Source organism: Coregonus clupeaformis, chromosome 10 (assembly GCF_020615455.1).
Source record: "Coregonus clupeaformis isolate EN_2021a chromosome 10, ASM2061545v1, whole genome shotgun sequence".
NCBI lineage: Eukaryota > Metazoa > Chordata > Actinopteri > Salmoniformes > Salmonidae > Coregonus > Coregonus clupeaformis.
This window is the reverse complement of record NC_059201.1, coordinates 54,955,104-54,981,097: the sequence shown is the minus strand read 5'-3', so window position 1 is coordinate 54,981,097 and position 25,994 is coordinate 54,955,104. Positions and strand designations below refer to the sequence as shown.

Here is a 25,994-nt window from a genome sequence, read left to right as displayed (position 1 = left end):
CAGAGGTCATATCCTTAGTTAGTAGAGTCTAGTTATCCGCAGAGAAGAATTCCAGAGGTCTACTCTGCTAAGTAGAATCTAAGGCAAAGTTAAATCTCTGCTGCCATCGTGTGACAGGAATTATTAAAGCCTTGACACCTTTCTGTGAATTCATATTTGCACTTTGCGCTCTTTTGGGTTCATTCACACTTTCATGGTAATGTATTAGAAGTAGGCTAATGTAATTTAAATCCAAATATACCTTAAATGCTATAAACCCACCCTCAAACCTGAAAAACACCTGAAGTGTCATGAAAAGGTGAGGTACACTAGTTACAATAAATATACTGTAAATGTTTATTTTTTTTTAAAGCAGTAGTTTGGTGATACACCCAAAATACCATCTGAAAGGGACAAAAAAAATATACCGGATTTATTCGACCTAATGCACCTTTACTTGTACACACTACTATAATGTTGTTCCATATAAAAAATTACTACATTTTTAAAGTAAAAGGACAGTCTTTATTTTGATATTGTTTGGGTTGAGGGGTGAACAAACATAAGTGGAAAAATGTATTTAAAAGGTAACCATTTAAATAAAAATGAAATATGCACGTTTTTTCCCCCCATCTATATTTTGATGGGTGGTGGTGGGTGACAAGCTATTTGGAGGAAACATCAACATTAAGTATAGACAATGTTTATGGAAGTAATGAGCTTATTGAATACACATTTTGAATGAACACTACAAAAACTCACTATTCCACTTCCTATAGCAAAAAGATAAACTACGACCTTGAAATATAATTTCAAAACATTTGTATGTCATATTGCATAGGAAACCATAATCAAAAGATTAATCATAAATGACTTGCCAAATCCACATCTATACATAGAAACCTAGATAGATACCTAGATAAGACCAATATATAATACAGCCATTCCTAGCCTGAGCCAAGAATACCTATAAGAAAAAGTAATCTGTCAAATTCCTTAACACTTTACTTGAAGGATACCGACATAAGGGCTTCATAACCCACATATCACATTCATAAGCAGTAGCATGTTGATATTGCCTTTATGTCACAGAAATGTGAACTTTGAACTTGCAGTTGTTGACATAAGCATTTATGAAATGCTCACGTACTGCTTATGAATGTATTAAGTATGGGTTATGAATGTGTTATGAATAACTTTTTATAGATACCCTTCAAATACACAACCTGGTTGTGTGTGATGCCTGCCATGACCACTTGGGGGTGATATAGGGGAGGTTAAGTAATTTAGAAATGGTAGGGGGTGTGGGTGACCCAGTTGGAGGTCTGGGCTTTGGTGCGTTTGGCTGAACTGTGGCTGGTGAAGAGAGATTTGTAGGTCTCCGACTTCTCTTCCATGGTCTGGATGGACCGCTTGCTCCCGGTTGCCGCCAAGGGTGTAACCACCTTGGAGGAGCTGGAAGAACCAGGGGGTCCAGGGAGTGCTAGGGGGAGAAGACATAATTACCATTAATGACGATTGTGTAGGATAAAATAAAATATACTTTTTTTGTGCCAAACGGAAATTGGTCTTCTGCCTATCTCAATCCCCCCAAATACACACACACACACACACACACACACAGGGGTTTAGTGCCTTGTTCAATGGAACAATAGCAGTTATAGGGTTAGAAACATCATGCTGCTGAGTTATGAACTATAAGGTGAGGTTATAGTGTCTGAAAGGCAATATCTAAGGGTGTTGAAAATTAGCGCAAGCAACACACTATGGTGCACTGATTCAGATGATTTTGTTCAAAGTGTTAAAGGGATGCTTCAGGATTTTGGCAATAAAGCCCTTTATCTACTTCCCCAGAGTCCGATGAACTCATGCATACCATTTCTATGTCTGCGTGCAGTAAGAAGGAATATGCTAACTAGCGTTAGCGCAACTGCTAACTAGCATTAGCGCAATGACTGGTAGTCTATGGTAACTGCTAGCAAGCTAGTAGATACCATAGACTTCGTCATTGTGCTAACGCTAGTTAGCATTGGCTGGTGAAACTACCTCTAACTTCCTTCATACTGGATGCAGAGACATAAATGGTATCCATGAGTTCATCTGACTCTGGCGAAGTAGATAAAGGGCCTCAAAATCCCCAAGTATCCATTTCATGTGTTTGTATCTCTCCCTACTAAAATAAACCACAAATACCTGGCTGGCTGCTGTCTCCACCATTTTGTGTTGAAGTTTTGCCCTCTGCAGAAACGGTTTCAGTGGACTCTGGATTTTCTATATAGGAACAAAGAAAGTTTTAACAAGCATCCAAAACACTGGCATTTTTGGGAGAAAAACAGAATGTTTCCGAAACATTTCATGAAGCTCCCGTCTGTGTATGAAAAGAGAGGTACAATCTTTGACAATAGTGTGAATATGAATACATTGAACATTGGCATCATATGTTCCAAAAGCTAATCAAAGTAGGTTGGAGTGGGTCTTTAACCATTACAAAAACTCAGTTTGACCTGATGAACATCTACCTAGTCCCGTGTAGCTCAGTTGGTAGAGCATGGCGTTTGCAACGCCAGGGTTGTGGGTTCATTTCCCACGGGGGACCAGTATGAAAAAAATATATTTAAAAAATGTATGCACTCACTAACTGTAAGTCGCTCTGGATAAGAGCGTCTGCTAAATGACTAAAATGTAAATCAATAAATGTTTTCATTGAAGCTATAGGTTAGTTTGAGAGCAATATTTAAGTGACAATGCCCGAGAAGCCGGTGTTTGGAGGATGGTAACTTGTGGAATAGACACCGGCTGGAATGCGGTTTTAACCAATCAGCATTAGACCCGACCCGTTGTATAAAGGCTAACATGGACCTTTGTGCTGACACTGTGCTAAAACCGCATTCCAGCAGGTGTCTATTCCACAAGTTACCACCGGCTAAATCTATGACGTTAAAATGCCTATTTACTCGGTTCCATCTGACTGCGCAATCCACTGTCTCATCAGCCCAGCCAGGCAATTTATAAACTTGATGTCCACTATAAAAAGCATCTAGACATTATCTCACATTTCTTTTAGACTAACATTTAGTTTTCAACAGCGGAGATTTGAATAAACCTTGCTGTCTGTCTATGACATTTGCAACATTGTTTCAATATTCAAATTCGATCTCCAGCTGTCCCATAGTAATGAACGTGTCGGGAGTCGGGATGAGACAGACCGGCAGGCAGCTTTTCTTAGCCAATCGAAATCATGAATCAGCATAATTTTTATGGATATATACAAATAACTATCAATAGAAAACAGGTCAAACGAAACGAAGTGCAGCTAGTTTGCTGTCATTCCAGCTTCAGTTTGAAGTGATTGTGGTAGCTGTGTTGTTGGCTAGCTCCTCTGAACAACAGTGTCCTGACGAGAGCACATTCTCTACGCCAGGCGAAATCGTGCATCATTAGCTCATTGTTATGGATGTATCTAAATAAATGTCACTAGAAAACAGCTTCCATTGAAAGTCCAAATTATTTTAAGTGGGTGGCAACTGAGCTAGGCAGGGGGCAATATCAATGTGGAAAAGCAAAACTGTAATTCATTCTGCAAACCAGTTGTACTAATTTCTGCCTGTGTGTATACAAAACCCAAATATGATATTTATCAAGCATCATTGTCACTTCCTACCTTTTGAGTCAGACTGCTTGGCAACAGTCTCAGCAACTTTGCTCTTCGTTGATTTCTACAAAAACAAAAGATCAATAGCTAGGTTTCCATCTAATTGGCGACAGACTTTCATGCAAATATTCTTGAATGCGTCAGTTAATTCATCCCCATGAAATGGTTGGATGGAAACGTGGTAAATGTTACAGTAAATTCCAGGTAACTAACATAACCAGTAAGGGGCGAATCCTTACTTCCACTTACAGTAAATACAATTTTCACTTTGACATCAACGCATCATGCATGTTTAAAAATGTTATTAGAAAACTCTACGAATGTGTACCTTTGTTGCCTTGGCCTTGGCTCTCTTCTCCTCCATTTTCTCCCTCAGTTTCTCCACCTCTTCCTTGGTCCCGTTGAGGACTACAAGGTTTTCTTCTTTGAACGGGTCACCACACTGCAACCAAGAGAAGGTTAAGTTAAGCCCCGACATTCTTATACATTACTTTCATGACATATGTTATGCTTTTGAGTATCTTATTTTAAATTGATTAATTTAACATTACGGGGATGGTTTATGAAAGGAAAACACATTTAGGGCTTCTCACCTCACCTACGGGTATGTAGTCTTGTTCAATGCAAATATAGAAGTTAAACATTTATTTGGTGTACTTTAGAGCCACAACAACAAAGACATGAAGCAAGAAGGGTCATGGTTGAGCGAGTGTAATTCGGGTCAATAATAGTGATGGGAAGAAAAAAAATTGATAGTTACATATCGGGATATTATTTTTGACAATATATCGTATAGTATCATTTTCACAATATCGCAATATTATTTTTGCGCTAGTTGGCTGTACCTGCACCAAAACTTGAGTATTTTTCCTTTATAGCTTAGCTTGTTCTCCATCTTCTTTTTAAATAAGGAGGCAATTTGTTTTATAACTTTTATTTCCATGACTGATCAAAACTCATTTTCTCGTGGCTCTCTTGTCGCTCTGCAGCAGACATATAGTGAGCAATATGTTTCGACCATGGAATCGCAATAAAATCACAGTATTGAATCGCAATACATATAGCATCGTGAAAATCGCCATACATAACTATAAAATCGGCACCTAAGTATCGTGATAATATCGTATCGTGAGGTGACTGGCAATTCCCAGCCCTAGTCAATAATACAATCCAAATCTCAATGGAACATAGTTACAATCTTAAAACAATAAATAACCTAAGCCTAGTACTAAGATAGTGGTGGCCAAATATATTGGCACCTTTCTTAAATAATTCCCCATTTCCTATAAAATAAGTTGAGATTGAAAAAAAACATTTAGCCTCCACATGTTATTGCACTGTCAACATTTCAGAACCAACTTTTGGGGGGGAAATGTACGTTTACAATTTTAGCCTAATTAAGCTAACTAAAGCAAATGGCAAGGACAACATTGTTGGCACCCAGGAACAAATACTTGAGATAAAAAAGTAGCTTATTGTAGCCATTAAAGAGCTTGCTGCAATCTTCTTTGGCCCACTCTTGAGTGGTGCCTTCCAACAACTGCTGTTTTCACATCTCGCTATAGGTTTGATGGGACTCGAATTTGGAGTCATCGCTGGACACCTCCAGAACAGTTGTTTTTATTCTTGAACCGTTCCTGGGTGCTTTTTGATGTGTGTTTGGGTGGGTGTCCTGCTGGAAGACCCACAACCTTCAACAGAGACCCAGTTTTTGGACACTGGGTTGCACATTGCACTCCAAAACACATTGATAATCTGCTGATTTCATGATTTCTTGCACACTTTCAAGACCCCCAGTACCAGAGGCAACAAAGCGACCCCACAGCATTAGCAAACCTCCATGTTTGATTGTAGGGAGGGTGTTCTTTTCTTTGAATGCTTCAATTGGTCATCCGATCAGTAAACATAACACTGATTTGTATTGCCTAAGAGCTCAAATTTTGTTTCATTGGTCGACAGAACATTTCCCCAGGATTTAGGCTCGTTTAGGTGGGGTTTTGCTAAGTTCAATGGAGCTTGCTTGTGTCTCTTTCAGCAGTGGGCTATTCCTATGTTTACCAACAACCAAATGAAGCATTCAAAGAAAATAACACCTTCCCGTTCCTTTTTACAATCAAACATGGGGGAGGTTCAATAATGCTGTGGGGTTGCTTTTGCAGCTGAAGAGTGGGCTAAATTGCCAGTAGAAAGGTGCAGCATGCTCATTGACGGCTACAAGAAGCGTTTTTTCCCCCCTCAGTCATCTTTGCCTAAGGCTGTTTAACCAAGTATTAGCTAATGGGTGCCATTTGTTTTCATTTTCTTAATTAACATTGTAAATGTACGTTTCCCTAAAGAAAATTGGTTCTGCAATGTTGACAATCCAATAACGTGTGGAGACCAACATTGTTTTTCAACTTCAACTTATTTGAGAAGAAATCAGAATTATCTAAGAAAAGTACAAGGGTGCCAAATATATTTGGCTGCCACTGTATTACAATCCATGTCACACAAAGCTGACAGACAAACAGCATACACTGCACTCGGAAAGTATTCAGACCCCTTGACTTTTTCCACATTTTGTTACGTTACAGCCTTATTCTAAAATTGATGAATTTTTGATTTTTATCAATCTACACAGAATAACCAATAAAGCAAAAACAGATTTGTAGATTTTTTTCCAAATAACAAAATAAACAAAAACTGAAACATCACATTTACATAAGTATTCAGACCCTTTACTCAGTACTTTGTTGAAGCACCTTGGGCAGCGATTACAGCCTCGAGTCTTCTTGGGTATGACACTACAAGCTTGGCACACCTGTATTTGGGGAGTTTCTCCCATTCTTCTCTGCAGATCCTCTCAAGCTCTGTCAGGTTGGATGGGGAGCGTCGCTGCACAGCTATTTTCAGGTCTCTTCAGAGATGTTCGACAGGTTCAAGTCGGGGCTCTGGCTGGGCCACTCAAGGACATTGAGACTTGTCCCGAACCTACTCCTGCATTGTCTTGGCTGTGTGGTTAGGGTCGTTGCCCTGTTGAAAGGTGAACCTTCGCCCAAGGCTGAGGTCCTGATTAGTCCCCCAGCCACTGAAAAACATCCCCACAGCATGATGCTGCCACCACCAGGCTTCACCGTAGGGATGGTGCCATGTTTCCTCCAGACGTGAACCTTGGCATTCAGGACAAAGAGTTCAATCTTGGTTTCATCAGACCAGAGAATCTTGTTTCTCATTGTCCGAGAGTCCTTTAGGTGCCTTTTGGCAAACTCCAAGTGGGCCTTTTATTGAGGAGTGGCTTCCGTCTGGCCACTCTAGAGAGATGGTTGTCCTTCTAGAAGGTTCTCCCATCTCCACAGAGGAACTCTGGAGCTCTGTCAGAGTGACCATCGGGTTCTTTGTCACCTCCCTGAACAAGGCTCTTCTCCCCCGATTGCTCAGTTTGGTCGGGCAGCCAGCTCTAGGAAGAGTCTTGGTGGTTCCAAACGTCTTCCATTTAAGAATGACGGAGTCCACTGTGTTCTTGGGGACATTCAATGATGCAGACATTTTTTGGTACCCTTCCCCAGATCTGTGCCTCGACACAATGCTGTCTCGGAGCTCTACGGACAATTCCTTCCACTTCATGGCTTGGTTTTTGCTCTGACATGCACTGTCAACTGTGGGACCTTATATAGACAAGTGTGCGCCTTTCCATAGGTGGACTCCAATCAAGTTGTAGAAACATCAAGGATGATCAATGGAAACAGGATGCACCTGAGCTCGAGTCTCATAGCAAAGGGTCTGAATACTTATGTAAATAAGGTATTCCTGTTTTTTGTGTGTTTTTTTAAATGATACATTTCCAAACATTTATGAAAACCTGTTTTTGCTTTGTCATTATGGGGTAGTGTGTGTAGATGAGGGAAAAAACTATTAATAATCCATTTTAGAATAAGGCTGTAACGTAACAAAATGTGGAAAAAGTCAAGGGGTCTGAATACTTTCCGAATGCACTGTATGCAGCCAATTGAAGTGGTTTCACGCAGTGTGCATGCAAACAGTTGTAGAAAAGGAATATGCAGTTTGACTACCACACATGATGAGAGGGGAGGCCATTATATCCCTAATTTGGCAGGCTAAAAGCAAATTGTGGAATGATGGAAGAAAATCACTATTCCACTCAAATCAACACAGCTTCTGTTTTTAGTGTTCTTTTTCCCGCTCTTCCATAAAAACGGACCTATGTGGATCACTACTGAATGTTTATTTTCATTACTGAGTGACACACATGTACACACACACACACACACACACACATACATAACGTCACACTCAGCCACACAAAGACAAAAGCCCACCAGCAGGGGGGACCTATTGTGTCCTGGTGGCAGCTCAATGTGACCTCTGGCCATGTGGCCCTGTTAACACAACAATAACTAATCTCAGTCGCTGACCAGGCAGCAAACAAAACACTGGCTGAGGCTGTCTGCACAGTACTAAACCAGCCACAGCAGCAGAACCACTTAAGAACTCTCACAGGAGAGAGAGGGAGAGAGAGAGAGGCGAGGCAAGGATAAGATCCATAATCCATGCCGCGACTGCTGCAAATCTGACATTGGAAGGAAGAAGATTGTGGTTGCTTTGTTTTTTTTGTGTTAAATCAGAAATAGGGGAAGGAGAGGGGAAGGGTGGGGGGAGGAGAGAGAGAGTGATAGAGATACGGGGTGAGAGATGAAGCGAGAAAAAAATAGAGGTAGTTGAAGATCAATTTAAGGGTGCTAGGAGACTGTTGGGAAAGGTTGCCGGTGCTTGTGTATGGGTGTGTGTGTGCGCCAAATGAGAGAATCCGCCTGTTACCAGGCAGGGCCGGCCCTCATCTCAGGTGGGATGCAGAGGGAGCGCCTCAGCCACAGCCGTGAGGGCAAGAAATGACACACGCAGGCACACACACACACACACTCACAACAGAGATGCATGCGGAGTACAACGACCTCGCGAGCCACCCGCCGCCCTGAGACAACCACAACAAAGGCAGCGCACAGCCGACTGCAGCAGCATCAGCTCCACCTGCCCATCCCTTGCCAACCCATGGCTCCAGCTCCCTGCGTGCGCCTGGCTTGACTCCCTGCTGGTTCCGGCTCGCCATTTCTTGGGCAGGGGCTTAATGTTTAACCTCTTCTTCAGTGAAAGGACCCCGGGCTCAACTGCAATTAAGGTAACTGGCTAGCCTTATCCTCTGTGTGCGTGTAACACTAGGAGGTAACGGAAGATTGTATTTGCTCTGAGTCAAAATGTTGCTGAGGGGAGTATGCTATGCTGTGTGTGGTATTAAACATTCCCACGATGAGCTTTCAATTAATAATGCCTAAGAGTGTTTGAATATCTGGTTTATTAGTCAATCCATTAACGGGTGATAAAAATAAAAGCATGGCTCCATGAGAACTAGCAGTGTTTAATCCAACTAATAAATGGCAACAGGTGGTTCACATTCAACAAATTAGACCTACAGTGACACATTTGTACAAATAAATATAAAAATCTTGCACATACTGGATAATACACTGCTACCCACACGTAGTTTGCTTAGTTTCTAAATAAACGACGCCAGTTGACGGTTTCATTTCCTGTGAAAAAGTCTCCCATTAACTACAAACATGAAATCAATGGAAGTTCAATCATTTGCCATAAACAAACAAGACGGCTCTCTCTACTTCATGAATCAGTACGCCAAGAATGAGATAAATCCCTGGGGGTTCTATTCAACATTATCTGTCTGTTAACGGAATTACTGCAGAGACCAATCTTCTTTGTTCTTTCCTTAATGTCACAATGGCCTGTGTCGTGGATGTGGGAGACCCTTGGGATTTCATTACACATTTGCATAACAAGCCCAATGTCCAAATCTCTGCAACGGACTGCCACTGATTACAGGGTTCTAGCAAGTCTCAGGTGAATAAGTCGCACAAGTGGGCTATTAGGCAACTGCAGAGGGTGTTATAAGAGCAAAAGGTCTCCCTTTTCTACTGGATTCTTATTGATTCTCCACCAGTGGTAGCGCAGTGAACGAGCGAAGCAGTGTAGCTCACTTCTTACAAAGATAATCTGTTAGCAGGAACAACAGGTAGACCTACTTTGATTTACAAATGATTAAGAAAATGTATGAAGGTAATTATGGCTATGTGATCTTATTTATTTAGAGCCAGGGTATTGTGTATCTAGGAGCTAGAGAATTTCCATATTTCAAAACCTGTACACTGCACAAATACAAACCTTGTTTGCATGGCTAGGTTCAAAATTCAAATGTGCATATCTATTTTGACGTCCATCTCTTGCATTGCTTAATGATGCATTTCTTCAACTTCCTGAGTCAGCTTCCTCAGTCTATTTAGGAGCATTATCTATGCATTTCCTCTCTACTCACTTTTATCATGTGTCATCTGTTGTGATCGGATTAATAAGAGCTCCATAAAAAGCTACTAATCTTTGCTGTGTGCTGGATCGTTAAACACCTCTAGAAAGAACCCCCGTATGAATTGCAACGAGGAAACACAGATTATTCTGAGATTGTAAAACATTGCCAATAATTGTGGTTCTTGTCCGATAATCTTCCATAAAACGTATGGAAGGGTGACTCTTTAAAAGACTTAATGTCTCAAGTCTGGCTTTGTTGTTTTAAAGTACAGCCTAACCCTGGTCTTTTGTTGCAGGTGGTTGCGTGGTGTCCGTCCAGTGCTGGACTACTATGCTCCAGCTGGAAGGTGCAAAGTGCAGTTTCCTGTTCTGCCTGGGAATCTGCATGCTCATCTGCTCGGTCATCTACCTGTGGGCCAAGGATGGCACGGATCCCCAGGGTCAGAGCGGGCCCCTGGGCTGCAGGCCCTTCTCTCAGTACTGCCGAGCTTTCCTCCCCAGCACCAAGGGCTCACCAGCATGGCAACGCCGCGACTGCCAGGTGGAGAGCTATCTTCTGGGTATGGGGAGTCGAGGTGGGGACCTGGACTGCTCCCACCTGGTGAGGGAGCTTCACTTCATCACCAGCCCGCTGAGCCGCGAGGAGGAAGACTACCCTCTGGCCTTCATCCTCACTGTCCACAAGGAGCTGGAGCTGCTGGTGCGCCTGCTGCGGGCCATCTACACACCGCAGAATGTCTACTGTGTCCATGTGGACGCCAAGGCTCCGCGGGAGTACAGGGAAGCCGTGGCGAGCCTTGTGGGCTGCTTCCCCAATGTGTTCCTGGCCAGCCACAGCGAGATGGTGACCTACGCCGGCTTCTCACGGCTGCAGGCCGACATCAACTGCATGAGGGACCTGGCGGCATCGCCTGTGCCCTGGAGGAAGGTGCTAAACCTGTGCGGCCAGGACTTCCCTGTCAAGAGCAACCTGGAGCTGGTGCGCTACATGCAGAGCAAGGAGTGGAGGGACAGGAACATGACCCCGGGCATCAAGCAGCCTGCGGCCATGAGGCACCGGACTCAGCTGCAGCACAGGGAGGTCAGGGGCTCCCACGTGGCCCCCAAGCGTGGAGGCCCAAAGAAGGGTGCTCCGCCCCACGGGGTGCAGATTTACTTTGGCACAGCCTACTACGCGCTAACCAGGACCTTTGTGGAGTTTGTACTGAAGAGTCACGTGTCCAGGGACCTGCTGGAGTGGTCCAAAGACTCATTCAGCCCAGATGAGCACTACTGGGTGACGCTCAATCACATTAAAGGTAAAGCCCAAGTTTATAAACCGCACATAAAAAGCACCTTGTAATCTCTGTAACACAATTGGTTCTGAGCTTATGTCAAAGCATAGGGATATTTCTAACTGTTAAATCCGTGAGGAAAACAGATAAGACTTCTACAACCTTTCCATGAATGCATAGCTATGCCACGCACAACCTTTCCAATTTGTAATGCATCGAAAAGCAAAAACATAGGAGGGGAAATAGCTGTGCTTAGTCAATAAATCCTGGTGGCCTAGTAACGGAGTTCATGTAAGTTCATGAAAGGCTGACTTACAGTACATTTGTGGTGTTCGAAGATTAGTTCTAGCCTTGAAACTTAAAGGAATGGGTTCAACATACCCACATTGTTTGAAGTACAGTAGACCAGCGTAGCTACATCAGCAGTTGTCAAAGTGCTTTACAGAACCATCCTAAAACCCAATAAGAGCAAGCAATGCAGAAGCACAGTGGCTAGGAAAAATAAGTCAATAAGTATTCCACGCCTTTGTTATGGCAAGCCTAAATACATTCAGGAGTACAAATTTGCTTAACAACTCACATAATAAGTTGCATGGACTCACTCTGTGTGCATTAATAGTGTTTAACATAACTTTTGAATGACTACCTTCTCTGTACCCCACACATACAATTAAAATCGGTAAGGTCCCTCAGTCGAGCAATTACTTTCAAACACAGATTCAACCCCACCCAAAAAAAAGAGATGTTCCAATGACTCACAAAGAAGGGCACCTATTGGGAGATGGGTCAAAAGAAAAAGCAGACATTGAATATCCCTTTGAGCATGGTGAAGTTATTAATTACACTTTGGATGGTGTATCAATACACCCAGTCACTACAAAGATACAGGCGGCCTTCCTAACTCAGTTGCCGGAGAGGAAGGAAACCGCTCAGGGATTTTAAAACAGTTACATAGTTTAATGGCTGTGACAGGAGAAAACTGAGGACGGATCAACAACATTGTAGTTATTCCACAATACTAACCTAATTGATAGAGTGAATAGATGGAAGCCTGTACACAAACATATTTCAAAACATTCATCTTGTTTGCAACAAGGCACTAAAGTAATACTGCAAGAAATGTGGCAAAGCAATTCACTTTTTGTCCTGAATACAAAGTGTTGTGTTTGGGGCAAATCCAATACAGCACATTACTGAGTATCACTTTCCATATTTTCAAGCATAGTAGTGGCTGCATCATGTTATAGGTATGCTTGAAATCGTTAAGGACTATGGGGTTTTCATGATAAAAAATAAACTGAATGGAGCTAAGCACAGGCAAAATCCTACAGGAAAACCTGGTTCAGTCTGCTTTCCACCTGACACTGGGAGATGAATTCACCTTTCAGCAGGACAATAACCTAACACACAAGGCCAAATCTACACTGGCGTTGCTTTCCAGGAAGACAGTGAATGTTCCAGAGTGGCCGAGTAATTTTTTTGGACTTAAACCCACTTGAAAATCTATGGCAAGATCTGAAAATGGTTTAGCAATTATCAACAACCAATTTGACGAGCTTGAATATTGAAAAGAATAATGGGCAAATGTTGTACAATCCAGGTGTGGAAAGCTCTTTGAGACTTATCCAGAAAGACTCACAGCTGTAATCGCTGCCAAAGGTGCTTCTACAAAGTATTGACTTATGTAAATTATATATTTCTGTATTTCATTTTCAATACATTTGCAAAACAATCAGAATATACGTTTTCACTTGTCATTATGGGATATTGTGTGTAGATCGGTGGGTAAAAAATATTTCAATACATTTTGAATTCAGGGTGTAACAACGGAATGTGGAATAAGGGGTATGAATACTTTGAAGGCACTGCGTGTCACGTGAGAGGCTATAATGAAACGTGAGAATGAGATTTAATCTGTTTTGGATCAATTATCTGCTCCTAGAAGCACCAGGAAGTCATGTAGGAGGAGGCTGGGGTGGCGAGATCCGGACAATCAAATGGAGGGACCAAGAGGGAACTGCACACAACGGATGCAAAGGTACAACAATTCCCTATCCCAGCCAAAGTAGGTTTCTACACTTGACCTCACTTGTCTAGGGCATGTTTTGCTCCTTGATTCCAGATTAGATTAGCCTTCTGATTAGGAAGCAAACTGTTTCCTCAATCAAATCAAATCGTATGTCACATGCGCCGAATACAATAGGTGTAGACCTTCCCGTGAAATGCTTACTTACAAGCCCTTTCCCAGCAATGCAGTTAAGAAAATATTTACTAAGTAAACTAAAAGTAAAAAAAGCAACAATAAAATAACAATAGCGGTTATATACAGGGGGCACCGGTACCAAGCCAATGTGTGGGGCTACAGGTTAGTCGAGGTAACTGAGTTAATATGTACATGTAGGTAGGGGTAAAGTGACTATGAATAGATAATAAACAGTTAGTAGCAGCAGCATAAAAAAGGGTGTCAATGCAAATAGTCCAGGTAGCCATTTGATTAACTGTTCAGCAGTCTTATGGCTTGGGGGTAGAAGCTGTTAAGGAGCCTTTGGGACCTAGACTTGGTGCTCCGGTACCGCTTTCCGTGCGTTAGCCGAGAGAACAGTCTATAGCTGTGTTCGAATACCCATACTAACATACAGTATGCTACATACTTAATGAGTATATACTATTAGCTCATTTTAGTACACTGTAAACAAACGGTATCCTTTCAGTTGAGCATACTAGTGCTTCGCCTGTCTACCAGATGTTGATGCTGTTGCTATGCAACCTCTTGGTAGCTTCTTAGCATAACAAATGACTAACGACATTTTACGACTTCGGGTGTGTTCTTAAATTCAATCTGGAGTGCCAGAGTGCGCTCTGAGCGTTTGTAAATTCAGAGCGCTGTCAGATTGTCTGTTTGTATCTGCAGAACGCACAATGGACACTCTGGCCGAGGAGTAGGGTTTACCCAAGCGTTCTGGCCTCATAACGGCAGATAAGCAGCCAAGCTAACTGGCTAACGTTGGCTAGCTTGCTAACTTCTCCCAGACACAAATGAGAGAACACCTCACTCTGACCATTTTACTCACCCTAGCAGAGCTGGTTAGGCAGTTTTCATGTTATCCAGAGCGTTGGTGACAGTAACTGTGCTGCTGGCAACAATTGAATGACGCTTTTTTGCCGACGTTTACTGACACCGGCCATATTCAACGGGTGTTGAGCGTTCGTAAATTCATCAGTTATTCTGCGCTCTGGCACACTCAGACGAAAGTTCTCTGAAAACAGAGATTTACGAAAGCACCCGAATGTCCATTGAGAACGCACAACGACTATACCACTTAGCTAAACTAAGAATGACGGGAATAATCAAGTCAATAAACATTGGGTAGTTAAGTTAGATAGCACATAGTTAATATACTGGCAAGTGTTATGTATTAGTAGCCAACTAACATTAGGTAGCTAGCTAACATACTGGTACATACTGCTGTAATAATATGCTATGTGGTTCGTAAGGATAGTGTAGCTAACAAATTGTCAGCCAACATAACATGTAAGGTAACTTATTTGAAAAGTCATTACTTTATTACATTGATCAACATTTTCTTAACATTTGCCATAATTAGTTAAAGCAATGAATTTGTCTCCGCTCTCGTTGGACTTCGGCTGCATATTTTCCACCCTTTCTTCACATTTGAAAACGATATGAAGCCATGCCCATATTCTGAATAATTGCAATATGGGCCCTAAAAGCACGAAAATAGTGTCCACTGCTGGTATACTTCATATTTTAGCAAATGTAGTACGACATTCCGGAAACTTTAGGCATAATACCTATATGCATACTATGACCAATAAGCATACTATACACTCAATTTACATCACAAATAGTACAGTTAGTGAGGTTAGTATGAGTATTCGAACACAGCTTATGACTTGGGTGGCTGGAGCCTGACAATTTTTCAGGCCTTACTCTAACACCACCTGTTATAGAGGTCCTGGACGGCAGGAAGCTTGGCCCCAGTGATACACTGGGCTGTACATACTACCCTCTGTAGCGTCTTACGGTCGGATGCCGAGCAGTTGCCATACCAGGCGTACTGCAACCAGTTACGATGCTCTCAATGGTGCAGCTGTAGAACTTTGAGGATCTGGGGACCCATGCCAAATCATTTCAGTCTCCCTTGTCGTGCCCTCTTGACGACTGCCTTGGTGTGTTTGGACCATGATAGTTTGTTGGTGATGTGGACACCAAGGAACTTGAAGCTCTCAGCCCGCTCCATTACAGCCCGGCCGATGTGAATGGGGGCGTGCTCGGCCCTCCTGTTCCTGTAATCCACGATCAACTCCTTTGTCTTGCTCACGTTGAGGATGAGGTTGTAGTCCTGGCACCACACTGCCAGGTCTCTGACCTCCTCCCTATAGGATGTCTCATCGTTGTCGGTGATGAGGCCAACCACTTATGTCGTCGGCAAACTTGATGGTGTTGGAGTCGTGCTTGGCCGCGCAGTCGTGAGTGAACAGGGAGTACAGGAGGGGACTAAGCACGCACCCCTAAAGGGGCCCCCGTGTTGAGGATAAGTGTGGCAGATGAGTTGTTGCCTACCCTTACCACCTGGGGGTGGCCCGTCAGGAAGTCCAGGATCCAGTTGCAGAGGTAGGTGTTTAGTCCCAGGGTCCTTAGTTTAGTGATGAGCTTTGAGGGCACTATGGTGTTGAGCGCTGAGCTGTAGTCAATGAACAGCATTCTCACATAGGTGTTCCTTTCGTCCAGGTGGTAAAGGGCAGTGTGGAGTGCAATTGAGATTGCGTCATCTGTGGATCTGTTGGGGAGGTATGTGAATTGGAATGGGTCTAGAGTTTGGTGTTGAAGTGAGCCATGACCAGTCTTTCAAAGCACTTCATGGCTACAGATGTGCTACGGGGCGGTAGTCATTTAGGCAGGTTACCTTGGCGTTCTTGGGTACAGGGACTATGGTGGTCTGCTTGAAACATGTAGGTATTACAGACTCGGTCAGGGAGAGGTTGAAAATATTAGTGAAGACACGTTTTTGGTGTGGGGGTAGATCAGCTTTAATATTACAGATAGATTGTGGCTTACATCACTGTAATTGTCTGCATCATTTCCAATTCCCCATTTTTTTTTTTTGTAAATATACAGTTGAAGTCAGAAGTTTACATACACCTTAGCCAAATACATTTAAACTCAGTTTTTCACAATTCCTGACATTTAATCCTAGTAAAAATTCCCTGTCTTAGGTCAGTTAGGATCACCACTTTATTTTAAGAAATGTGAAATGTCAGAATAATAGTAGAGATAATTATTTATTTCAGCTTTTATTTGTTTCATCACATTCCCAGTGGGTCAGAAGTTTACATACACTCAATTAGTATTCGGTAGCATTGCCTTTAAATTGTTTAACTTGGGTCAAACATTTCAGGTAGCCTTCCACAAGCTTCCCACAATAAGTTGGTTGAATTTTGGCCTATTCCTCCTGACAGAGCTGGTGTAACTGAATCAAGTTTGTAGGCCTCCTTGCTTGCACACACCTTTTCAGTTCTGCCCACACATTTTCTATAGGATTGAGGTCAGGGCTTTGTGATGGCCACTCCAATACCTTGACTTTGTTGTCCTTAAGCCATTTTACCACAACTTTGGAAGTATGCTTGGGGTCATTGTCCATGTGGAAGACCCATTTGAGACCAAGCTTTAACCTCCTGACTGATGTCTTGAGATATTGCTTCAATATATCCACATCATTTTCCTTCCTCATGATGCCATCTATTTTGTAAAGTGCACCAGTCCCTCCTGCAGCAAAGCACCCCCACAGCATGATGCTGCCACCCCCGTGCTTCACGGTTGGGATGATGTTCTTCGGCTTGCAAGCAACCCCCTTTTTCCTCTAAACATAACGATGGTCATTATGGCCAAACAGTTCATCAGACCAGAGGACATTTCTCCAAAAAGTAAGATCTTTGTCCCCATGTGCAGTTGCAAACCGTAGTCTGGCTTTTTTAATGGAGGTTTTGGAGCAGTGGCTTCTTCCTTGCTGAGCGGCCTTTCAGGTTATGTCGATATAGGATTCGTTTTACTGTGGATATAGATACTTTTGTACCGGTTTCCTCCAGCATCTTCACAAGGTCCTTTGCTGTTGTTATGGGATTGATTTGCACTTTTCGCACCAAAGTACGGTCATCTCTAGGAGACAGAACGAGTCTCCTTCCTGAGCAGTATGACGGCTGCGTGGTCCCATGGTGTTTATACTTGCGTACTATTGTTTGTACATATGAATGTGGTAGCTTCAGGCGTTTGGAAATTGCTCCCAAGGATGAACCTGACTTGGAGGTCTACAATTTATTTTCTGAGGTCTTGGCTGATTTCTTTTGATTTACCCATATTGTCTAGCAGAGAGGCACTGAGTTTGAAGGTAGGCCTTGAAATACATCCACAGGTACACCTCCAATTGACTCAAATGATGTCAATTAGCCTATCAGAAGCTTCTAAAGCCATGACATCATTTTCTGGAATTTTCCAAGCTGTTTAAAGGCACACTCAACTTAGTGTATGTAAACTTCTGACCCTCTGGAATTGTGATACAGTGAATTATAAGTGAAATAATCTGTCTGTAAACAATTGTTGGAAAAAATGACTTGTGTCATGCACAAAGTAGATGTCCTAACCGACTTGCCAAAACTATAGTTTGTTAACAAGACATTTGTGGAGTGATTGAAAAACAAGTTAATGACTCCAACCTAAGTGTATGTAAACTTCCGACTTCAACTGTAACTCCAAGAGTCCTATTTATTATATAATTTACAAGAATTAGATACAGTTAAACATTTTGTCCAAAAATATATATATATTTTTTATAAATTAGTATATTTGAGTTTAAACATAATTTTGTTGTAATATTTGTTCTGTCTTTTCTGGAGGATTAAACTGAAATTTTAAAAATAGCATTTTTTTTATAGATTATTTCATTTTTCAAATAACCGAAAGTCAGAGGTTGTAATCTGAATAAATGGAAAAAGGCCCCTCTTAAACATGGGGTGAGCCATTCTTACTAATCTGCTGGAGAATCAGTTCTGATTTAAGAATAGCTTCCGTATGACTGAATCCTTTAGTGAGAGGTCTAATGCTTTAATATTTAATAATTTCTGCCCTCCGAATTCATATTCATTATATAAATAGGCCTGTTTAATGTTGTCTGCCTTGCCATTCCAAAAACAATTGAATATATTTTGCTCAAAAAAAAAAAAAAGTCACTAGGTGTAGGCAAGGCCATAAGTGAAGACACTTGCCAGCATGCGCTGAGTACACCCGGCCTTGTGAATGTTGACCTGTTTAAAGGTCTTACTCACATCAGCTACGGAGAGTCTGATCACACAGTCGTTCGGAACAGCTGGTGCTCTCATGCATGCTTCAGTGTTGCTTGCCTTGAAGCATTTAGCTCGTCTGGGCAGCTCGCAGCTGGGATTCCCTCTGTAATTCGTAATAATTTGCAAGCCCTACCACATCCGGCGAGTGTCAGAGCAAACTGATATGTGAAACGTATTAATGCCAAAATAACAGGCAAAAAAAGATACACTACCGTTCAAAAGTTTGGAGTCACTTAAAATATCAAATGGATCAAAAATACAGTATAGACATTGTTAATGTTGTAAATGGCTATTGTAGCTGGAACGGCTGATTTTTAATGGAATAACTACATCGGCGTACAGAGGCCCATTATCAGTAACCAACAGTCCTGTGTTCCAATGGCACGTTGTGTTTGCTAATCCAAGTTTATCATTTTAAAAGGCTAATTGATCATTAGAAAATCCTTTTGCAATTATGTTAGCACAGCTGAAAACTTTTGTGCTGATTAAAGAAGCAATAAAACTGGCCTTCTTGAGACTAGTTGAGTATCTGGAGCATCAGCAATTGTGGGTTCGATTACAGGCTCAAAATGGCCAGAAATGAACTTTTCTGAAACTCGTCAGTCTATTCTTGTTCTGAGAAATGAAGGCTATTCCATGCGAGAAATTGCCAAGAACCTGAAGATCTAGTACAACGCTGTGTACTACTCCCTTCACATAACAGCGCAAACTGGCTCTAACCAGAATAGAAAGAGGAGTGGGAGGCCCCGGTGCACAACTGAGCAAGAGGACAAATACACATTAGTGTCTAGTTTCAACTGGCAGCTTCATTAAATAGTACCCGCAAAACACCAGTTTCAATGTCAACAGTGAAGAGGTGACTCCGGGATGCTGACCATCTAGGCAGAGTTGCAAAGAAAAAGCCATATCTCAGACTGGCCAATAAAAAGAAAAGATTAAGATGGGCAGTCAGATATTCCCAGTTTATGCTACAAAACCAACTGTCTAAGAGGTTTTAAAAATAGGTTATATTTGACTAAATGTTCCATGACATACACTAAGGCATTGTTGGCAGAATAGATGGGATTCAGTTCAATGCATGATTAATATAATTCACCAATACATTTCTTGGTAGTCCAAAAAATATTGCTATCAGGTTGTAAAATCACAGCTGGCCTGGTACATTGTTTGCTGCCTCCATTCGGGATGCCAATACAATCAAACTATCAAGGGCAATGATCACAAGTCAGTCATAACTTGGCTAATAGGCTAGCGTATCTATTTATGTAGCAAGCTAAAAACACAGAGCCTAACATTAGCTAGATAGCTAGCTGCTAGGAGGATGTCATGTCATGCCATGCCATTGGAGGAGTAGGTGAGTGAGTGGCTTTTTCCCCTCATATAGTTTTTCAGTGGCTACACACAGCTAGAGATGCAGGTGTCATTTGGTTAGCTAGCAAGAATTTGAACAACTTATCCAGTTAGCATATCTCTTGCGTTTGCAAATTCACTCTGCCTATCTACAGTTCTCTGATTTCAGAGAACTCTCGTCTGAGTGTGCCAGAGCGCAGAACTGATTAATTAAAAAACATGCAACACCTGCTGAATATGACCTCGTCAGTAAATGTAGGCAAAAAAAGTAAGTTAGTCAAGAATGCTCTAGATAACATGTAAACAGCTCTGCTACAGCGAATAAAATGGTCAGAGTGAGGGGTTCTCTCATTTGTGTCTGGAAGTAGCTAGCTAGCTAGCTAGCACGCAAGCTAGCCAACGTTAGCCAGTTAGCTTGGACACTAGGTTGGGACAAGCATGCATTGGCAGGCAAGCTGCAGAAGGACGAGGAGGCTACAATTCCCCATCGTTTATCAGTGCAATTTCGAGGGCCAACTAGCTGAAAAAGTTAGAAAGGGTTTATCTAACGTTAATTCGTTAGATTTTAGCTCATCTTGCTCTGGCTACCATTAGCTGCTGATCTTGTTGATGTGCATAACTGAGGGAGAGAGCCCCTACCTTTTCATGGTTGTTTGATCAATAGGACTGAAGTTCCCAAATGTAAGAGGACTCCCATGGTGTTTATATAGTTGCAGAAATCCATTCAGGTGTATTTTGTGGCTTTTGGCAAATGTGTTTTACTGATCTAAAGTCGCGCTTTTGCAACTGCCTGTCAACACAGTCCAGTTAAAAGTGAATGATGGCAAGCCCATGTGGCAAATAGCTTGTTTGTATAAAGGCCTACTGTAGCTCTGATTGGCTATAGCACACCGGTCTGTGTAGATGTTTTTATTTACTGCAGTGTCTATTAATTGTCCAAATGTAAGGCCGATTTTTCACTCTATAGCGCTAAAGAATTTTTACAAATGCCTTAGTATTTTCATGTAATTCCCAAACATTTTAAGAATTTATGAAAACGTGAAAATGACCATATCTAAGTGGTCGCTTCTCAGAAAATGTTTTAAAAAGTGTCATTCTTCCTATGGGTGTAAATGAACAGTTTTAATAAGATTGCATGTTGCTAAAATGCTGTCGGTTCCACTTTAAATGCAACAATATTTCACATACAGTACCAGTCAAAAGTTTGAACACACCTACTCATTCAAGGGTTTTTCTTTATTTTTACTATTTTATACATTGTAGAATAATAGTGATGACATCAACACTATGAAATAGCACATATGGAATCATGTAGTAACCCAAAAAGTGTCAAACAAATGAAAAATATATTTAATAGTAGCCACCCTTTGCATTGATGACAGCTTTGCACACTCTTGGCATGCTCTCAACCAGCTTCATGAGGTAGTCACCTGGAATGCATGAAGGAGTTCCCACATATGCTGAGCTCTTGTTGGCTGCTTTTCCTTCACTCTGTGGTCCAACTCATCCCAAACAATCTCAACTGGTTTGAGGTTGGGTGATTGTGGAGGCCAGGTCATCTGATGCAGCACTCCATCACTCTCCTTTGTCAAATAGCCCTTACAGGTGTGTTGGGTCATTGTCCTGTTGAAAAACAAATGATAGTCCCACTAAGCCCAAACCAGATGGGATGGCGTATCGCTGCAGAATGTTGTGGTAGCCATGCTGGTTAAGTGTGCCTTGAATTCTAAATAAATCACAGACAGTGTCACCAGCAAAGCACCCCCACACCATCACACCTCCATGCTTCGTGGTGGGAACCGCATGTTGAGATCATCCATTTACCTACTCTGTGTCTCACAAAGACAGCGGTTAGAACCAAAAATCTCAAAATGTTGATTCATCAGACCAAAGGACAGAGTTCCACCAGTCTAATGTCCATTGCTCGTGTTCCTTGGCCCAAGCAAGTCTCTTCTTCTTATTGGTGTCCTTTAGTAGTGTTTTTTTTTGCAGCAATTTGACCATGAAGGCCTGATTCACGCAGTCTCTGAACAGTTGATGTTGAGATGTGTCTGTTACTTGAACTCTGTGAAGCATTTATTTGGGCTGCAATCTGAGGTGCAGTTAACTCTAATGAACTTATCCTCTGCAACAGAGGAAACTCTGGGTCTTCCTTTCCTATGGCGGTCCTCATGAGAGCCAGTTTCATCATAGCAGTTGATAGTTTTTGCGACTGCACTTGAAGAAACTTTCAAAGTTCTTGATATTTTTCATTTTGACTGACCTTCATGTCTTAAAGTAATGATGGACTGTCGCTTCTCTTTGCTTATTTGAGCTGTTCCTGCCATAATATGGACTTGGTCTTTTACCAAATAGGGCTATCTTCTGTATACCACCCTTACCTTGTCACAGCACAACTGATTGGCTCAAACGGATTAAGAAGGAAAGAAATTCCACAAATTAACTTTTAACAAGGCACACCTGTTAAATCAAAATGCATTCCAGGCGACAACCTCATGAAGCTGGTTGAGAGAATGCCGAGTGTGCAAAGCTGTCATCAATGCAAAGTGTGGCTACTTTGAAGAATCTCAAATAAAATATATTTTGATTTGTTTGACACTTTTTTGGTTACTACATGATTCCACGTGTGTTATTTCATAGTTTTGATGTCTTCACTATTATTCTACAATGTAGAAAATAGTAAAAATAAAGAAAAACCCTAGAATTAGTAAGTGTGTCCAAACTTATGACTGGTACTGTACATAAGTTATTTTCAAAAGAGATGGCTAACAAAAGCAAGCGCTCTGCAATAAAATAAAATAAAATAAAACACAGTTCCACTCACCAGATGATGATAATTTGAAACGTAACTTCTTGTTGAAAGTTATTCATGAAAAGGGAGACGCTAACAAATTAGCAATAACATCCTCTTTGATAAGACCTGCTGCAGCTGCTGGAAACTAGCCGACAACAAAAGCTAGCTAGCTAGACCGTGGGGAAACTACTGCTTGCTATTGTGCAGTGACCTGTTGGCCTGCAAGAAGGCAGACGTTTCAATACGTTTTTGTAAAAACGGTCCCACCCATTGTCAAAATGTTATCGTTTGATTCCACTGTCACTCTAAAATGTTGACCTAATACAGTTGAATGGCAGATGCCTTTATCTAGCTTCTGATGGCCTAGCCAATGGCTGATTTAGCTAGCTAGATTTATCTCCCCAGAGACCAGCAAAGAAAAATCCTGGTTGGATATTTTTTTTCTCTTCAGTGTTAACCCTTTCCAACAAAAATTGAAGAGATTAAAATCAGAACATCATTGAAAATAATAATATAATTATTATTATTTTATAAATCCTTAGCCCTTCTCTGAAGGCGTAAAAGGCCCAATGTTCCCCACTGTGTTTGGGTTAGTAATAATTTGTAGAGTGGCTCTATTTTGCCTCAGCTTGCATTTTTTCACTATTCTGAATGTCTAAAGAATCCATATGTTGTGGTGATTTGATAAAATTACAATCATGTCATTAATTGGACTCGCACTTTTCTGTCCTCGGTTTTGATTCAGTCTCGGACCCCTTGTCCCCCCTCCGGTCTTGGTCTTGACTCGGACTCGATTTGCTCCGGTCTTGGTCTTGAACCGGTCTCCCTTTAGGTGGTCTTCGATCATAACATTGGTAGATGGTGTGGTCTACAGCTTTTCATGAGGTACTCTACCTCAGGCGAGCAAAACCTTGACACTTCCTTAATATTAGAGATTGCGCACCAGCTGTTATTGACAAATAGACAGACCACCACCCCTAGTCTTACTGGAGGTAGCTGTTCGGTCTTGCCGATGCACGGAAAACCCAGCCAACTGTATATTATTCAGCCACCACTCGGTGAAACATAAGATATTACAATTTGTAATGTCCCGTTGGTAGGATAGTCTCAAATGGAGCTCATCCAGTTTATTCTCCAGTGATTGCACGTTGGCCAATAGGACAGATGATAGAGGCAGGTTACCCACTCTCCGACGAATTCTCACAAGGCACCCGGATCTGCGGCCTCTGTATCTCCATCTCTTCATGAGAATGACGGGGATTTGGGCCTGGTCAAGCAGTAAATCCTTCGCATCAGTAAATCCTCACCTCGTCCAGTTCGAGGTGAGTAGTCGCTGTTTTGATATCCAGAAGCTCTTTTCGGTCATAAGAGACTGTAGCAGAAACATTATGTACCAAAAAAGTTACAATGCGAAAAACACTAAAAATAGCACAATTGGTAAAATGGCAGCCGGCACCATTATTTGAGCAACAGCAGTTGATAGAATTTGACACTGATCTGAATCTCATCTTTATGTATTTTCTGCTACACGTCTTTCCGCAGGCCGCTATGTTAGGGACATCTGCATCTATGGTCTGGAGGATGTGCAGTGGATCATCGACAGAAACAGCATGTTTGCCAACAAGTTTGAGAGCAAGGCCTTCCCAGAAGCTTTGGACTGCCTGGAGCAGTGGCACAGGGACAAGGTCCTGCAGCAAGCGATGGTTCCCATCCAGTCATGGTGGCAACTTGCCACGCAAGGCAATACCACCGCTCTTTTCAACGCCACGGTAGGACTTTGACGAGGTTGTGGGGTTCGTCCTGACCAAAATGGATGTAGTTCTCCAATAGACTTGTTGGTTATCGTATCACTTCAGAGGGCTGTACTAAAGTGTGCTGCTAGGGCCTTGATGCATTTCAGTTGGTACGTTTAGCTCAAATCTCGAGAATGGATAAGCAATCAAAAGCAAAAAAGCTGAACAACAATTATCTAACATTCTTCTCCATTCGTAGGAAACTGTTTGCGAGGTAAGCAGGGAAGACTTGTTATTGACATATCTTAGTTGTCCTGAAATGCTTTGCGGTAAAAATAGGCTTGTTGTATCACTAAGAGGCACAGTGGCTGACGCAACCATAATCACTATAGAATTCACAGGTCTCCCCCCGCGTCACACAAGGCCCTTTAATGACCTGTTGTGCACTTTGACAACAGAAACACATAGGCCACTGTCCCAAAGACATTTGTCAACCTTTACAGGCAAAAGCATTAGACAGCTCTGTGGACATGGTTGCTTAGATGTGTGGTAACTTGAATATTGCCATTTCAAAAACTATGTTAAGAATAATGTATTTAAAGTAAACTATTATATTGTGTGACTGCCTATTGCAAATAAAGTGGCACTCATTTTATGACAGCTCTGTTATGTTGATAATTTGCAAGTCGCTCTGGATAAGAGAGTGTCTGCTAAATGATGTAAATGTAAACATGAGTTAATGCTGCCACTTCAGATTACTCTGACGTTTTTTCTTGTACTGTACTCAATGATTTATGAAAACTTGCCTGATGGGTCGATGTTCTCACTGTGGTTTCAGTATTGTTTAATATGTTTTATATACACACTTTATTATAATACTTATGAAATGCAATGGTAAGCTTGTTTTCCTTATCCTCCAACCCCATTCGATGAGGAAATGAAAAACACACAAAAGCTCTGACCAAGGCCTTGAGGCCGATACGTAAAGCTAAATAAAGAGCAGTGATACTAGCAAGAGCAGTGTGCGGGTTTTCTTCTTTTTTTTCTCGTCTGTGATTGTTAAAAGATAAAAATGTGCATGTGCTAATCATGACTCGTTAACATTGTTTCCTATTTGTTTTGCAACTATTACAAAAATAGATTACTAATGATTTAAAAAAGGTGCATCCGAAAATGTCCTACTGTTCTTTGATAATTTAAACTACTGCTAAACGATACCCTCTGAGCTTAGTACTGGCAAAGTACAACCGTATAATAAGCCAAATAGGCCTAAACATTTGCACTGACATTAAATATTGTTACATCGTGTATGTTGTCAATTTAAGAGAGCAGGGTTCAATAAATGTGGATTAGGAAGAGGCAGTTAAGGTGTTCAAACTGCCACTTTGACATCTAACCATATTTCAATTGATTTCAAGATATTTAACATATTCAATTATTAAGGGCTTGAAAGTGGACATCGTACAGCATGCACTTTTTACCCA

At 41.7% G+C, this 25,994-nt stretch overlaps 2 protein-coding genes across 5 annotated transcripts in view; one reads left to right on the top strand and one right to left on the bottom strand.

Annotated features, from left to right (window-relative positions):
- Positions 1 to 481: 481 nt before the first annotated feature.
- The window catches only part of LOC121575577 (replication termination factor 2), a 42,044-nt gene continuing 16,531 nt past the window's right edge, over positions 482 to 25,994 (bottom strand). Inside the window, exons 6-9 of the mRNA XM_041888760.1 lie at positions 3,960 to 4,073; positions 3,641 to 3,695; positions 2,173 to 2,250; positions 482 to 1,462 (exon numbers count right to left, since the gene is read on the bottom strand). Of these exons, the coding sequence (XP_041744694.1) occupies positions 1,266 to 1,462; positions 2,173 to 2,250; positions 3,641 to 3,695; positions 3,960 to 4,073 (444 nt within the window). The 3' untranslated portion in view covers positions 482 to 1,265. The remainder of the gene's footprint in view (positions 1,463 to 2,172; positions 2,251 to 3,640; positions 3,696 to 3,959; positions 4,074 to 25,994) is intronic.
- Positions 7,696 to 25,603, top strand: LOC121575576 (beta-1,3-galactosyl-O-glycosyl-glycoprotein beta-1,6-N-acetylglucosaminyltransferase 7). Of its 4 annotated transcripts, none has more exons than XM_041888757.2 (4): positions 7,696 to 8,804; positions 10,297 to 11,298; positions 13,217 to 13,312; positions 24,320 to 25,603. In XM_041888757.2, the coding sequence occupies exons 2-4, from the start codon at positions 10,332 to 10,334 to the stop codon at positions 24,556 to 24,558; spliced, it is 1,302 nt and encodes a 433-aa protein (XP_041744691.1). In that variant the 5' UTR covers positions 7,696 to 8,804; positions 10,297 to 10,331; the 3' UTR covers positions 24,559 to 25,603. The 4 variants fall into 4 exon arrangements, with proteins under 4 accessions (XP_041744691.1, XP_041744692.1, XP_041744693.1 ...); XM_041888758.2 differs by lacking the exon at positions 7,696 to 8,804 and adding an exon at positions 8,836 to 9,538; XM_041888759.1 differs by lacking the exon at positions 7,696 to 8,804 and adding an exon at positions 9,551 to 9,710.